The 17555-nt window shown below is 34.3% G+C and overlaps 1 protein-coding gene across 1 annotated transcript; it reads right to left on the bottom strand.

Moving 5' to 3' along the window:
• Window positions 1-6394: 6394 nt before the first annotated feature.
• On the bottom strand, window positions 6395-8065 carry LOC308432133 (heterogeneous nuclear ribonucleoprotein R-like; the record flags this gene model as incomplete). The annotated part of the gene is given in 2 exon segments (XM_080931854.1): window positions 6395-6970; window positions 6972-8065. Coding segments are annotated over 2 exon segments (1446 nt in total). The 5' UTR covers window positions 7842-8065.
• Between the last annotated feature and the right edge of the window lie 9490 nt (window positions 8066-17555).

Raw genomic sequence — 17555 nt, forward strand, 5'->3', positions numbered from 1 at the left:
TATAAAAAACTCAAAGAAAAAAAACTACATAGTCATCTCACTAGATGCTGAGAAAGCATTTGACATAATTCAACACCCCTCCTTGTTAAAAGTCTTGGAAAGAACAGAAATTCAAGACCCATACCTAAACATAATAAAAGCAACATACAGCAAGCCAACAGCCAACAACAAACTTAACGGTGGAAAACTTGAAGCAATTCCAAGGGACTTGACAAGGCTGCCCAGTCTCCCCCTACCTATTCCACATAGTACTGGAAGTCCTGGCTGGAGCAATTAGACAGCAAAAGAAAATCAAAGGGAAACAAATTGGAAAGGAAGAAGTAAAAACATCACTATTTGCAGATGACAGGATAGTGTACTTAAGTGACCCCAAAAATTCCACCAGAGAATTCCTACAGCTGATAAACAAGTTCAGCAAAGTGGCTGGATATAAGATTTACTCACATAAATGAGTAGCCTTTCTATATTCAAAGGACAAACATGTGGAGAAAGAAATTAGGGAAAAGATACCCTTCACAATAGTCACAAAAACTATGAAATACCATGGTGTGACTCTAACTAAGCAAGTGAAGGACCTGTATGACAAGAACTTCAAACCTAAAAAAGGAATTTGAGAAAAACCTCAGAAAATTGAAAGATCTCCCATGCTCATGGATTGGACGGATCAACATTTTAAAAATGGCCATCTTACCAAAAGCATTCTACAGATTCAATGCAATCCCCACCAAAATTCCAACCCAGTTCTTCACTGAGTTGGAAAGAGAAATGTGTAATTTCACATGGAATATCTAAAGACCTAGAATAGCAAAATCCATCCTTAAAAACAAGAAAACATCTGTGGGAATCACTATCCCTGACCTCAAGCTATATTACAAGGCAATTGTGCTGAAAACTGCATGGTACTGGTACAGAAATAGGCACGTGGATCAATGGAATAGAATAGAAGACTCAGAAATGAGCCCTCACGTATATGGTCACCTGATTTTTGACAAAGGAGCTGTAAACATTCAATAGAAATAGGACAGCCTATTCAACAAATGGTGCTGGTCCAACTGGCACTCAGCATGCAGACAAATGAAAACAGACCCTTTCTTATCTCCTTTTACAAAGCTTAAGTTCAAGTAGATCAAAAATCTCCACATTAATCCAGGTACACTGAAACTATTAGAAGAGAAAGTCGGAAAAACTTTAGAACGCATAGGCACAGGAGAAAATTTCCTAAACAGAACACCAATAGCTCGAGCTCTAAGGTCAAAGATTGACAAATGGGACTTAATAAGATTGCAAAGTTTCTGTAAGGCTAAAGACACTATCATGAAAACAAATCGGCAGCTAAAGGATTGGGAAAAGATCTTTACCAACCCCACATCAGATAGAGGCCTAATATGCAAGGTATACAAAGAACTCAAAAAGCACAATACCAGAGAATCAAACAACCCTATTAAAAAATGGGGTACAGACTTAAACAAAAATTTCTCAATGGAGGAATATTGAATGGCTGAGAAACATCTAAGAAAGTGCTCAACATCCTTAGCCATCAGGGATATGCAAATCAAAACAACCCTGAGATGCCACCTCACACTTTATGCAAAAATGCATTTAAAATGTGTACATTTATCTTTATTTTTTTTAAATAAAGTTGTTCAATTAAAAAAGAAGACAACATATAAAAGAAAGGCTATGATAAACATATTGAGAACTGTTGCAAGACATTTGTTGTAAGAGTGACTATTGGGTCAACAGAGAACCTAGAATGAATTAGTGTGTCAGAAGGTTTATTCTTGTTACTGATTTTCAGTCTGCTCACATGATCTTGTCTTCAAGAATTTTAGTACGCATTTACTTGTAAACAAGCATGAATGAATGTAACTATCAGAAAAATATATTTGTTTCAAATAAAAATTTAACATCTAGTGATAGTCTGTGTATTATCCAGTCCCAAATCCTATAATTATGAAACTAGTATTTTAGAAATGTCAGAATGTTTCTAATACCTTTTCTCATTTTCTCTTCAGCTCTTTAAGTTGCTGCTCACCAGAATAGTAAAAACCTTCATAAGGAATGATTTAACTCATTTTGACAATTGAGGAATTGCCAACAATGGCAAGGCTTTTAGAATGACATAAAATGAAGCTGTTGTCAGTGGGTTATGTTGGGAGTATCTGATTGTTTTTAAAAACAGTGAATCAAAATAATGATATGGAAACATAATTTACTAAATGTAATTCTTCCAAATTAAATGTTCTTCCCCTTATCACTTATGTCAGTAACCAAAAGGTTATGATGAAAAAAGAATAAAAAATAGTGTCTGCTATTTAGCAACTTTGTCAATGAAATTACCCATAAGGATATAGAAAAGGCAAAAACACAAATGTCACTGGTAGGGGAGTAAAGTCACAAAGACATTCTATAAAACAGATAATAAGCTTTCTATGTTTATTTTGCCTACACCTTGTGATCTCTCCACATGCTTGCAGATTCATGGTGAGTCTTACATTTCCCCCCATTATTCTCAACTATAGAAAGTTTGATATCAGTAAAATGACATGGAGGCCTTCCTATCTAGTCTGGTTTCTTTCTGTTCTTGTTCTTGTTCTTCTTTTTGCTCTTGTTCTTCTTCTTCTTGTTGTTCTTGTCTTTGTCCATGTTCTTGTTCTTTTTCTTGTTCTTCTTGTTCTTCTAGTTCTTGTTCTTGTTCTTCTTGCTCTTGTTCTTCTTCTTGTTCTTGTCCTTGTCCATGTTCTTGTTCTTTTTCTTGTTCTTCTTGTTTTTCTTGTTCTTGTTCTTCTCGTTATTGTTCGTGTTCTTGTTCTTGTTGTTCTTCTTCTTTTTCTTCTTCTTTTTCTTCTTCTCATTCTCCTTCTCCTCCTTCCCCTTCCCCCTCTCCCTCTCCTTCTCCTCCTTTTCCTTCCTCTTTTATTCTTCCTCTTCCTCCCCCTTTCTTTTTATTCTCCTCCTCCTTCTCCTCCCCTTTCCCCTCTACTTCCCTCTTCCTCTTTCTTTTTCTTCTTTTGTTATTTAAAAATTGATTTCTTATGTATACAATGTTCTGCTTACACATATGACTAAAAGGCATAAGAAAGCACCATATCTCATTATAAATAATTGTAAGACACCTTGTTGTTGCCGGGTTTGAACTCAGTGCTCTTAACCTCTAAGCCCTCTAGTCTGGTATCTAACTCAACTGAGTCTCTGTAAATCCAGAAAGAAAACTAACTGCAGTAAGAAAATAGAAATCTAATTTCTTACCTGCCATCTAGCAAAATCCACATGCCCTGGCTATGTTTCACACATGCTAAGTTCCCCTTTGCTCCTCTCAAGAAAAACCAAATCCTGTACTTTTCCTAAGTGTTTGAACATTTAGAATGCTTGATGTTCCATGTCTTTAAAAGTGTATGTGGTATAACAATCTCATTACTAAGATTCCTAGACTATTATTTCCTTCTTTATATACCAGCTACATTCTGGAGGTTAGTGGTTTTTTTTTTTTTTTTTTTTTTTTTGTATATAAAAACTTGAATTGTCACACTTCTGTTATGTTTGTGCTCAACTTAGAAAACTTTTACTAATGTTCATGATTCTGTGAGTATATCCACATCAAATCTCTCATTAACTTATTATCTCACAGAAATAAGAAGTAAAAAAAAAAACTACAGTCTGAGGAATAGATTAGTCAAATATAAAAGCAATTATTAATTGATAAAAAATATCTCTAGTTGTATGAATAGTGCCATCGTGTCTTTTTAAACTAATTTCATTAATGTATCTCTGAAATAAAGCAAAGAAAAACTATTTAGAGTGTATAATTTGGTAAACATAATGAATGCATTCACTCCTAGTAGCTGTCATTCTGTCGTGGTAATTTTATATCCAGCTTTCCTAAGGGTTTCCTCATGCTACTTTCCTCTGAACTTACACAAATGACGTTTTCCTGCTACTCTGCTTTCTATGCTGAAATTATTTGTATTCTGTTATAGTGTAGATCATTGTGTATGGACTTATGTCATCTACTATATATGGTTTTATAGTGCATGAAAATTTTTGGACTTATGTTTGCTATTCAATTTTATTTTGAGATGTCAGTTTAAGTTTTGTACATCTAATAGTTTAGTCAGACTAGGATAGCTGTTCACTAGCAAAACACTTGCTTAACAAATATATGGATGTAGTTTCAGTTCTTTCACATCTAAACACACACAGACACACACAGACACACACACACACACACACACACACACACCAAGTGCCACAAAACAATTCAAGTCCTACTCAACTATAATATATCCTTATTTCTTTTCTTTTCATTTTATTCTATCAATTATTGTGAGCAATATGTTTTGTTCTTTATTTTACATTTTTCTTGATTGTGTTAGCATTGGTATATGTTTGTTTTTAGGTAGTATGAATTCATGCTGTTATGCGCATATAATTATAAGATTTTTACGTTTTCTTGATGAATCTGCCCTAATGTTTTAAAATTATTCCCTTTAATTCTGATAAACACTGGATTTCTCAGAAATCCATTGCATTAATATTTAATTATAAGAAAACATCATAATTTTCCTGAATGCTCAGACATTAAATTATACTAGGTTGTCCAAGTCAAAAGCCAAAATTATGTCTAACTGATCTAAAATCAGGAGTCAGGGGAGCTATATTGATTTCTGGAAGCCCTAGAAGGAACCTATGTTCTGGCCTTCTCCACATTCTAGAGGAGAACTACATGTCTTAATCTTAAGTCAGATCTCTGTATATTCAAGAGTTAAGTTTTCATTCCATTTAATTTTTTAAAAAATTAATTAGGCAAAAAATTAATTAGGCAAAGTTTCCTAAAGGCAAAGCCAACAACATTGCATCTTTCTGACAGTGCTTCTAGACTCACTTTTTTTTCTTATTTTGTTATTCATTTACATATCTGCTTACTTATTAAACTTTTTGGTGACAGACTCTTACTCTGTAGGCCAGGCTATCCTAACATTTGCTATATAGCCAACTATGACCTTGAACACTAAGACCCTTCTTTCTCCAGGTCACAATTCCTGGAAATTAAAGCATGAATCATCATATCTACCCTATGTTTCACTTTATACAACAACTATTAGTTCATCAAGCTTTCACAAATGAAACCTCAGAGTAGCTGATCAGCAGCATGAATATAAAATGTAATCCTTTAATGCCATGAATACAGCCTAGGTGTATAACACTTTCCAAACATGTGCACAGCCTAGGTTCTATTCTAAGTAAGGCAATAAAAACGTATAAAACGACATAGGAGACATATGATAAAATAATTTATGATTGATTAATATTTTTCAGCTATATGCTTTCTTTTCAATTTTTGATGGCTTATGTTGGTTGACTACCTCATAGCTACTTTAATGCCCGTCTTGGAAAGCTGTTTAGCTTGTTTTTTTTTTTTTTTTTTGCCCAATTTTTAAAATCATAATTACATCGTTTTTGCCACAGTTCTGTTTGAGTCCCTACTAGAGGTGCTAGACCCATAACAGATGGATAGCTCAGACATGTTTTCTCTTATTCCATAGAATTTTTTGTGCCCTTCCCTGTTCCATTGGTTTGTGTGCACTTTTTATGATGCAAAACATACTGTTTTAATAATTTCAGTTTATAATATAATATCTTATATTTATGCATACTACAAATTATACTTTGTAGTATAATCAATTTATGTGTCATCAGGTACTATTCTTCCAAATAATTTTTCTTTTTCTTCTTTTTTTTTTTTTTGTTTTGAATAGATTTTTGAGTTTTATTGAAATCTTACATGAACAAGAAATTGGAAATACAATCACATCAAAGAACAAATTGTCACGGCTTTGACGTTTAAGCCAAACAAATTTTGTAGGGCAGATTTCAAAAAGGTGTGGTCATAACAATTTAAAAACACAGTTAACCTGCTTCTAGGAATGCAAAACATACAGTCATAGGTTATTTTCAATACAAGGAAACTTAAGTCTGTTTGCTTTAATTTCTTAAAACTACTAAGACAAAGCACTGGCTTGTACTTTTATTTACAGCATACTTCATACTCCTATGTAATCTATTCCAAATCCAAAAAAACAGAACTGTCCAAACCAAAGGTTCTGCAAAATCATGATTTAACAGTTTGTTCTGAAGCTAAGATGAAGCTTGGAACGATAAAAGCATTGTAACCCCAGAATAAGGGAACTCTGCAAGCCCAATAATGTCCAAGAGCATTTAGAAAAGAAGAAAAATAAGAAGCCTCGAGTATATACACAATAGTGACTTCTTCAGCTGAATACAAATGGCAGCAAACTGCTACTTAAAGATGAAACAGTTACGCCAATTTTGTTTGAAGAATGTAGATCTAGAGCCAATTGGATCTTGACAGAATCGTTTTCAAGCCCTCACTTGTCTATTTCCACTGTTGCCCATAAGTATCCTGATAAAATTCTTGGTTGTCATTATTGTAACCATAGTTATCAGAATAGTCACCACCTTGCTGGAACGGCTGCTGAGCGATGGGTTGGGAACCCCAGTTCTGTTGGTTGTTGGTCTGACGACGTTTGGAATCAGGCTGGTTGTACCCATCTGCCTTTCTCTTGCCTCCTACATTGCCCCCTCTATTGCCCCGAGCTCCACGAGAACCACGGCCTCTCTGCTGTTGTGCGGGACCCCCTCTGCCACCCCTTGAGCCTCTTGGTGGTCCCAAAGGTGCCCCCCTCTGTGAATAGCCAGCTCTACCTCTTGGAGGTGGTGCTCCCCGCCCCCTTGGTGGTGGTAAAGCGCCTCGCCCCCCCCTCCCTCCTCCTCTTCCTTTTACTGCATAGCCATCATCATAGCCGTAGTAGGGATCGTCATAGCCTCCACGATAGTCGTGATAGTCATAACCATAGTAATCATCATAGTAGTCTTCATAACCATAATAATCTGGAGGGTAGCCATATCCACCTCTCCCTCCACGACCTCGACCTCTCATTGGAGGTGGCATTTCGGGGAGGAGGGTGATAATAATAATCTTCATACGCAGTGCTTCTGGAGGCCTGTCTAGCAGCTTGGCGCTCTTTCCTTTTCTTGTCTGGTGGCTTAGCTAAGACAATTTCAATTTCTTCCCCTTCTATTTCTTTTCCATTCATTTCATCCATAGCCTTTGCCATGACTTCCGTATCTGGTTCTTCCACAGGATCAGCCCACTCAACTGTAACTACATTTCCCCACACTTTGACTTTTCCACTCATCAGCCGGTGTCTGGCTTGTGCTGCTGACTTGTGATCCTCATATTCAAGGAAGCAGAACCCTCGATTCTTCTTTTTGTCATCGGGTTGATGATAGAGAATAACGTCCACCAAACCCTCTGTGACTTTACTGAACTCTTCCAGAATGTTCTCTTTAGTTTTATTCTTTGGAATGGATCCAACAAAAAGTCTGTTGTTTGCCACAGAAATGCACACTTCCAGGTGTTTACCAGGGCGAATCTCATAGCTGTCACACAGTTTAACCGCTTCCTGGGCAGCTTCCTTCCCACAGAAGGTGATAAATGCATAGCCTCTGTTCTGACCAGTGAGTGGATCCATCATGCGGCGTAGATCCCAGATAGGACCAGCCTTCTCAAAAAGGGGCACCAACTCATCCTCGTACAAGTCTCTTGGAATTTTACCCACGAAGACCTCTGTTCCAATTTCAGGTTGCACACCTGAGTACACATTGTCCGGTGGAGGACCACCATACTTCCTCTGTCCTGTAGTTACATCCAGAGTATAGCCAGTCCTTTCAAGCAAGGCCTTGATTTTTGCTTCATCAGGCCCTTTTGTAGACTCTTGTACCTTGCTGCCTTGTTTCTCTCTTTGCCTGTAGGTCTTCATAACTCCACATAAAAATGCACTTTTGTTCTGAACATGAGACAAGTCACTTTCTTTGAACTGCTGTAGTACAGATAGAGCTCCTTCTTCATTAAATTCCCTGAGAGCATCAATTGCTCTTTCATCAAGATCGACATAAGCTACCAACCCAGGGAAGAGCGGGGGGCCGGCAGCCTGGCCCGTGAGAATCAGCGCGAGGCGCTTTGAAAACGACTAGAAATGGCGCGCGTGCCACCCCCTCCCCCCCTGCATGGACTGAGCCCAAATAATTTTTCTAATCCTCTTTATCAATATTTGATTTCTATATTTTACCTTTTATTTATCTAATGATGTACATTCTTTTGCATAGCATGATCTCCTTTCAATAATACTCTATGTGTTTTTCATTTCATCTCTTATGATTTTTATTTCTAGACAATAGATTAGCTGTTTTATTTGATTGTATTAATCTGGTTCATTATTCAACAGTCTTCTTGAACATATGGAATGCAATCATTTAGACTTGTAATGTTCTAGCTTACTATTTTAATCCTCTGAGTCATCTCTATTTCAACTGATTAATTTTTATCATCCGGTATATTTTCCACTTCATTGTATGTTTGTTTTTGATTAAATATTGGATATTTTTATTTAATTTTACTAAATTTTAGATAACTTTATATTTCTATAAATATTTTTCATATTTTATATGATATATGGTAAGTTACTTTAGAAATAGTCTCAGTTTTGTTGTTTGTTATATGGAACCAGACATCTGCTTATTCACATTATTTTATTTCAACAGTGGGATAGAATCCTTCTTTGACTTTTAGCAGATTCCCTATGTGTATTGAGAGATTCTGATCCTGGCTTTCATAATATATATAATATTTTGTGAAAGCCCAGATTCTGACCAGTGTAAGCCATTTCAAGTATTTCAGGAGATTTGTTGTTTGTTTTTCATGATTTAGAGTTTATTTCTAAGATGTGTATTTCTGGTAGTACTCAACTGAATAATCACAGAGAATTTCTTGTAGATTTTCAGAAGTTTCTCCTCTCTTAGACTTCAGCTGTATGGGCTAAAACATGCAAAATCTTTGTTCCTGGAGATTCCAGATCTAAGCGCCTGCTTCCTGGGCCTTGAAAATACTCACAAAGTAACTATAGGGCTCACTTCTTATGTTTTCATCTCTCAGTGTTCAATATTCTCTCTCTTCAAGTTCCCATTATCTTGAGGGTTATTGTTTCTTGGGTTTTGTCTGGAGTTTTAGTAGTAAATTCATTGCTCCCTTTTGTTTCTTGTTGAGAAGCAGTAAATCATATTAAAATCTTAATTGTGTAAGCTACATAGATAACACAAAGATATTATCACCTGCATAGATAAGAAAATAATAGTATTCTCAGCATAAGACCATGAAAATGTGCTAAAAGTAAAAAAATGAAAGTTTAAGGCTGATAAATATTGATCTTCATTTCAGATATTACCTTGAGCATTTCCTCTGCTTTTTTATTCCTGAGACATACTTGCTGAAGGGATAATTCTACTTTGAGTGTCATCTAAAGATCAAAATATTTTGACCAAAAAAATAAAATAAATAAAATGCAGGTCTGGTGTAGTTGAATTGTATTAGGTAATACATAAAGTTTTTTTTTTAATTGAACAACTTTATTTTAAAAAAACAAAGATAAATGTAAAGACTTTAAGCATTTTTGCATAAAAGTATATGAATACATTTTTGTCAGTACTTGATCTTTTTTTAAAGGTTTGATAGTGTGCATTAAAATCTTACTAGTTACAATGAGCATAAAGTACATGTAAAACAAGATGTAACCTGAAAATAGTCAAAGTTTTCTTTTTTTCTTTTTTTTAAATTTTATTTTAAAAAACAATGATAAAAGAAAAAAAATTAAACATTTTTGCATAAGTGTATACAAATACAATTGTGTCAGTGCTTGGCTTTTTCTCTCTCTCTTTTTTTATTGTCCATTGGAAGATATTTATTCTGCATGCATGAAATAATATAGCAGTGACAAAATAACATAAACACTACATATTTTCTAACATGCAATGGTGATAAATGTTATATAGAGTTTTGATTCTCCATTGATCTGATGATTTAATGATACCTGTGTGGAAAATATCATTTCTTTTCTTTTTTTTTTAAACGACTTTATTTTACAAAACAAAGATAAATGAACAGATTTTAAACATTTTTTGCTTAAAATTATACATTTTTGTCAGTACTGTTTTTTCAGACATTGAAATAATTTTTACATAAAACCATGTGAATATATTTTTTTAGTCAGTACTTGATTTTTTTCAAGGGCTTGACAGTATGCATTGAAAACCTAATAGTTATAATAAGCGTAAAGTACATGCAAAACAAAACGCAACATGGAAATAGTCAAAGTCTTCTTGTTTTGTAAATATATGTATATTTTTTTGTTTTCTTTATTTCTTGGACTTCATACAGTCTGTGAGTTGTTTCTGGGGGAGTGCAAGCCTCTGGGTTTAGCATCCCACTATCAGTGACTGCATATTATGTCTGTTCTTTTGTGACTGGGTTATCTCATTCAGGATGATATTCTCTAGATGCAGCCATTTTCTTAAGAATTTGGTTAAGTCATTGTTTCTGGTGGCTGAGTAGTATTCCATTGTGTATATGTACCACAATTTTTGTATCCATTCATCTTCTGAAGGACATCTGGGTTCCTTCCAGCTTCTGGCTATTATAAATAGAGCCGCTATGAACATTGTGGTGCATTTTTTCTCTTTTTTTTAAGGTTTGATACTCTGCACTAAGGTCTTACTAGTTACAATGAGCAAAAAGTACATGTAAAACAGGATGTAACCAGAATTAGTCAACATTTTCTTGGTGTGTAAGGATTGAGCATGACTTTTGTTTGTTTGTTTGTTTGTTTTGTTTTGTTTTGTTTTCTTGAACTTCACACGGTCTGTGAGTTGTTTCTGGGGCAGTCCGAGCCTCTGGGGTTAGCATCCCACATAAAGTTTTATATACTATATTATAAAGCTTAGCTTACAAAAGGAAATTAATAACCAAAATAACTTGGAAAAAATATTAGAACACTGGGAATGTTCAAAATTAAAAATACAATTTAATATGAGAAAAATTTAGTGAACTTTGATGTAGATGAGGAGGAATGTTAAAAGTATACCACCCATGAATAAGCAAAGATTACAGTAACAGACATAGCAACAAGTATTCAGTGTAAGTTGTAACACACCAGCAGCTTTTATAAATCAATCTTAACTTGAAATAGTTATGTGAGAATATGATAATTTTGTTAGTATTTGAGTTAAAATCCAGTGATAAAATTCGATACATCAAGGACACTTTAGTCTCCTGTGATCTGATATATTGTGACATGTGCTCCTTGACACCTTGTTCTCTGACTACTTTCAGATATCATGTTAAGGACTAGAAGAACATGTCAAGTAAAGGGATTTAGGGACTCACAATAGTTCTTATGTTTGATTTGGTCAGAGAACTCATGTTTTCAATAGCTTTATGGGTCAGATTTTCTCAGGAAGAACTGAGTAAAATGTTTTTAAAAGGGGTGGTAAATAGATTTTATAACTTAAAACATTAAAGGGAAAGTTTTATGAATTCACTTTCTGATTCTTCAGTAGTTCTCAAATTTTTATGCTAGGATAATATAATGTTACAAAACTAGGAAGTTCATTGATTTTGCTGTCACTTCTAAATAGCTGATTAATAAAAACTGTCATATTACTTCAAACTTGAGAATGTGCAATTTCTAAAGTGTAAATGAATTCAATCTTATATGGCATTTTGAGGAATAATTATTTATTTAAATAAAGTTAAAGATGTTTTTCCCAATTAATTCACATTATAGTGTTTTTTCTCAGATTATTATAATTTATTATTAATAATGAAATAAAACATTTACTAAAATATAAACAACCTGTGTAATTATACTAACTGTAAGTATCCTAAATTAACCAACTTTATGTGTCTTAACATATTTAGAAAGGGTTTCATGTATTTTTTAATCTGTAAATTCAAAAGTTAGGATACTTATTAAAGCTCATAAAGGTAGTGAGAATATAGGCAGAGTACCAACCCAACCACTCTGAGTCTTATCCTTCATCTGTATGACAACACAGAATGCTTCTATCATACACTAAAGCTTCAAGCATTCAACCAGGATATTATTTTATTATACAATGAACTCCTGACCAAAAAGTTGTCATGAAAAGGGGCTGCAATGTTATTTAAGATCATCAACAGAATTTCGCAATAGGTAATAAATGTAAGTTCTGTTCAACTGAATTAAGTCAAGTGGTCCTGGGACTAAGAAGCAATGGGTACAAAACTTTACCAGATTTTGCTATAGACATTTTAAAAATAAATTAATTGATTGATTTCTTAAAAATAAAAATTCTGATATAATTCCTAGTGCTTCCTTTATTCAATGAAGGACCTACCTCAATGTCATCCTGGTCACAGAATAAAGGATGGTCACATTCTTTTTTTTTTTTTTTTCAACGTTCCCTAAGAAAAAAATTTATTGTTAATATATATATTTATCTTTCTTTTTTATCTCTAACAAATTTATTTTTGAAAAAGAGAGGTACATATGTAGATTTTAAAAGGCATTTTGGCATAACATTATATAAATATTTTTATCAGTACATAATTCTTTTAGAGGTTTGATAGCATGCAGTGAAATTTCACTAGTTATCATAAGCATAAAGTACATGTAGGAGCAAACATAAAATGGAAACAGATTTCTTGGTGAGTATAGATTAAGCAAAATGATCTTTGAATACCAAAAATTGCAGCAAGGCTATAATGATTAGGTCTTGGATTATTAACAATTTAAGGTACAGGTGTACTCTGAGAGGGTGCTATACATTTATTTTTTTCTAACTCAGAGGAGCTTTTTGGAGTTAATATCCAATTATCAGTGACTTCATCTTATGTCTGCTTTTTTGTGACTGAGTTACCTCACTCAGGATGATATTCTCTAGATGCATCCATTTTCCAAGGAATTTCATAGAGTCATTGTTTCTGATAGCTGAATACTACTCCAATGTGTAAATATACCATGATTTTTGTATCCATTCATCTACTAAAGGACATCTGGGTTCTTTCCAGCTTCTGACTATTATAAATAGGGCTGCTATGAACAATGTGGTTCATGTGCCCTTATTGTATGTTGGAGTATCTCGGAGGTATATGCCCAGGAGTGGAATAATTGGTTCTTCAGGTAGAACTATGTCCAATTTTCTAAGGAACCAGCAGACTGATTTCCAGAGTGGTTGTACCAGTTTACAACCCCACCAACAGTGGAGAAGTGTTCCTCATTCTCCACATCCTTGCTAGTATCTGCTGTCATCTGAGGTTTTTATCTAAGCCATTCTGACAGGTGTGAGGTGGAATCTCAGGGTTGTTTTGATTTGCATTTCCCTGATGAATAGGGATGTTGAGCACTTCCTTAGATCCTTCTCAGCCATTCGATATTCCTCAATTGAGAATTATTTGTTTAGCTTTGTACCCCATTTGTAATAGGATTGTTTGATTCTTTGCCATTTAACTTTGTGAGTTCATTGTAAACATTGGATATTGGACCACTATCAGATAAGGAGTTGAAACAGATTTTTTTCCCAATCTATTGGCTGCTGTCTTGTTTTTGATAGTGTCCTTAGCCTTACAGAAACTTTGCAATCTCATTAAGTCCCATTTCTTGATCTTTGACCTTAGAGCACAAGCCATTGCTGTTTTATTCAGGAAATTTTCCCCTGGGTCTATGTGTTCTAAGGTTTTCCCTATTTTCTCTTTTAAAAGTTTCAGTGTACCTGATTTAATATGTAGATCTTTGATCAACGTGCACTTGAGCATTGTACAAGGTGATAAGAAAGGGTCTGTTTTCATTCTTCTGCACGCTGAGTGCCAGTTGAACAAACACCATTTGTTGAAGAGGCTGTTCTTTTTTCATTGAATGCTTACAGCTCCATTGTCAAAAATAAAATGACCATATGTGTGAGGGTTCTTTTCTGGATCTTCTGTTACATTGATCAACATGCCTATCTCTGTACCCAATACCAAGCATTTTAAAACACAATTACCTTGCAATATCACTTGAGGGCAAGGATAGTGATTCCTGCAGATGTTTTCTTGTTTTTGAGTATGAATTTCAATATCACAGGTTTTTTTGTTATTCCAGATGAATTTACCCATTGCTCTTTCCACCTCTTTCAAAAATTGGGTTGGAATTTTGAAGGGGATTGCATTGAATCTGTAGATTGCTTTTGGTAAGATGGCCATTTTTACAATGTTGATCCTTCCAATCCATGATCATGGGAGATCTTTCCATCTTCTGAGATCTTTATCAATTTCCTTGTTCAGAGATTTGAAGTTCTTGTCATACAGTTCCTTCACTTATTTAGTTAGAGTCACACCAAGACGTTTCATATTGTTTGTGACTATTGTGAAGGGTATCTTTTCCCTAATTTCTTTCTCTGCATGTTTGTCCTTTGAGTAGAGGAAGGCTACTGATTTGTTTGAGTCAATTTTGTATCCAGCCACTCTGCTGAACTTGTTTATCAGCTGTAAAGTTCTCTGGTGAAATTTTTGATGTCACTTAATTATATTTTCATGTCATCTGCAAGTAGTGGTATTTTTACTTCTTCCTTTCTGATTTATATTTCTTTAATATCTGTTTGCTCACTAATTTCTCTGGCCAGGAATTCTAGTACTATGCCGAAAAGGTAGGTGTAGAGTGGGCAGCCTTGTCTAGTCTCTGATTGTAGTGGAATTGCTTCAAGTTTCTCACTGTTAAGTTTGATGTTGGCTATTGGGTTGCTGTATATTGCTTTTATTATGTTTAGGTATGGGCTTTGGATTCCTGTTCTTTCAAAGACTTAACACAAAGGCGTGTTGAATTTTGTTAAATGCTTTCTCAGCATCTAGTGAGATGGCCATGTGTTTTTTTTCTTTGAGTTTGTTTATGTGGGATTTTATTGATAGATTTTCATATTTTATTTAACCCTATATCCCAAGGATGAAGCCAACTTGATCATGGTGAATGATTATTTTGATGTGTTCTTGGATTCAGTTTGCAAGGATTTTATTGAGTATTTTTGCATCAATGTTCATAAATTAGATTGTTCTGAAGTTATCTTTCCTTGTAGGGTCTTTGTGTCTTTTAGTAATAAGGGTTATTGTGGCCTTGAAAAATGAGGTAGATAATGTTCCCTCTGACTCTGTTTTGTGGAATATCTTGGCGAGTATTGTTATTAGATCATCTATAAATGTCTGATAGAATTCTGCAATGACCCCATCTGATCCTGGGCTTGTTTTTTTTTTTTTTTTTTTTTTTTTTTTGGTTGGTTGGCAGGCTTTTGATGACTGCTTCTATTTCTTTAGGTGTTATGGGGTTATTTAGATGGTTTGCCTTTAGTATCTGGTATCTGTCTAGAAATTTATCCATTTACTACTGATTTTCCAGTTTGATCAAGTATAGGCTTTTGTAGTAGTATCTGATGGTTTCTTGAATTTCCTCAGTTTCAGTTGTTATGTCTCCACTTTCCTTTTTGATTTTGTTAATTTGGATACTCTCTCTTTGCCCTCAAGTTAATCTGGCTAAGGGTTTATCAATCTTGTTAATTTTCTCAAAGAACCAGCTCTTGGTTTTGTTGATTCTTTGAATGGTTCTTTTTGTTTCTATTTGGTCTATTTCTGCCCTAAGTTTGATTATTTCTTGCTGTCTACTCCTCTTGGGTGTATCTGCTTCCTTTTGTTTTAAAGTTTTCAACTGTGCTGTCAAGTTGCTAGTGTATTGTCTCTCCAGTTTTTTTTTTTTTTTTTTTTTTTTTTTTTTTTTTTTTTTGGCAGCACTCAACAGCTATGAGTTTTCCTCTTAGTATTGCTTTCATTGCATCCCATAGGTTTGGGTATGTTTTGTTTTCATATTCATTAAATCCTAGAAAATCCTTAATTTCTTTCTTTATTTCTTCTTTGACCACACTGTCATTTATTAGAGCATTGTTCAGCCTCCATGTGTATATTGGCTTTTTGTTGTCTTTGTTGTTATTAAAGAACAGCCTTAGTTCATGGTGATCTGATAGTATGCATGAGAATATTTCAATCTTCTTTTATCTATTGAGATGAGACCAATTATATGGTCAGTTTTGGAAAAGGTGCCATGAGGTACTGAGAATAAGGTGTATTTTAGGATGAAATGTTTTGTAGATGTCTATTAATTCCAATTGGTTCATAACCTCTGGTAGTTTCACTGTGTCCTTGTTTAGTTTCTTTTTTCATAATCTGTCCACTGAAGAGAGCGGGGTGTTGAATCTGCCAATATTATTGAGTGTGGTTTAGCATATTTTTGAGCTTTAGTATAATTTCTTTTATGAATAAGAATCCTTCTGTATTTGGAGCATATATGTTAAGTATTGATAGTTCTTTTCTGATGTGTTTTCCCTTTATTGAGTAAAAAGTGTCCTTCCTTAACTTTTTTGATAACTTTTGGTTGAAGATGTACTTTATTCAATATCAGAATGTCTACTCCAGCTTGTTTCTTGGGTTCATTTGCTTCAAAGTTTTTTTTCCAGCCTTTTACTCTGAGATAGTGTCTGTCTTTGTCTCTGCCATGTGTTTTCTGTATGCAGCAAAACGCTGGATTCTGTTTATGTATCCAGTCTGATAGCTTATGTCTTTTTATTGGAGAATATAGTTCATTTATGCTAACAGATATTATGGAATAGTGGTTGCTGTTTCCTACTATCTTTGCTTTTAGAGGTAGAATTATGTCTGTGTGTCTTTCTTCTTTTGGTTTTCTTGCTTAGATTTTCCTTGATTTTTTTAGGATATAGTTTCCCTCCCTGTGTTTGGTTTTCCATCTATTATTCTTTGTAGTTTTGGATTCATGTTTAGATATTGTGTAAATTTAGTGTTGTCCTGGAATATCTTGGTCTCTCCATCTATGGTGATTAAGAGTTTTGCTGGGTATTGCACCCTGGGCTCATATTTGTGTTCTCTTAGGGTCTGTATGATGTTTCTCCAAGATCTTCTAGCTTTCATAGTCTTTGTTGAGAAATTCTGATTGGTCTGCTGTTATGTGATACATGACCTTTTTCCTTTACTGCTTTTAGTATTCTTTCTTTGTTTTGAACACTTGGTGTTTTGACTATTATATGTCGGGAAGAATTTATTTTCTGGTCGACTATATTTGGAATTCTCTAGGCTTGTTTTATGCTCGTGGTTATCTCATTCTTAAGAGTAGGGAATTTTTCTTCTATGATTTTGTTGAGGATATTTACTGTGCCTCTTGGTTGATATTCTTTGCCCTCTTCTATTCCTATTACCCTTAGGTTTGGTCTTCTCATTATGTCCTGGATATCCTGGACATTTTTTGTTAGGTGCATTTTGGTTTTTGTATCTTCTCTGAATTTTTTGTTTATGTTTTCAGTGTTGTGTTTGGCCCCTGAGATTCTCTCTTCCATCTCTTGTATTCTGTTGGAGATGCTTTCATCTGTGACTGCTGATTTCTCTGTTAAGTTTTTGTTCTCCAGGGTTGTCTCTTTTTGTGTTTTCTTTATTGTTTCTATTTCCATTTTCTGTTCCTTCATCTCTTTGGTTCTGTTTTCCTGTATCTTTGAGTGTTTTTTGTGTTTTCTCTTTAAAAGCTTCTATTTATTTGTGGTTGTCCTCTAGTTTTTAAGTGAGTTATTCACAATTTGCACTC

This window comes from Micromys minutus (genome assembly GCF_963924665.1).
Source record: "Micromys minutus genome assembly, chromosome: 18".
Lineage (NCBI taxonomy): Eukaryota > Metazoa > Chordata > Mammalia > Rodentia > Muridae > Micromys > Micromys minutus.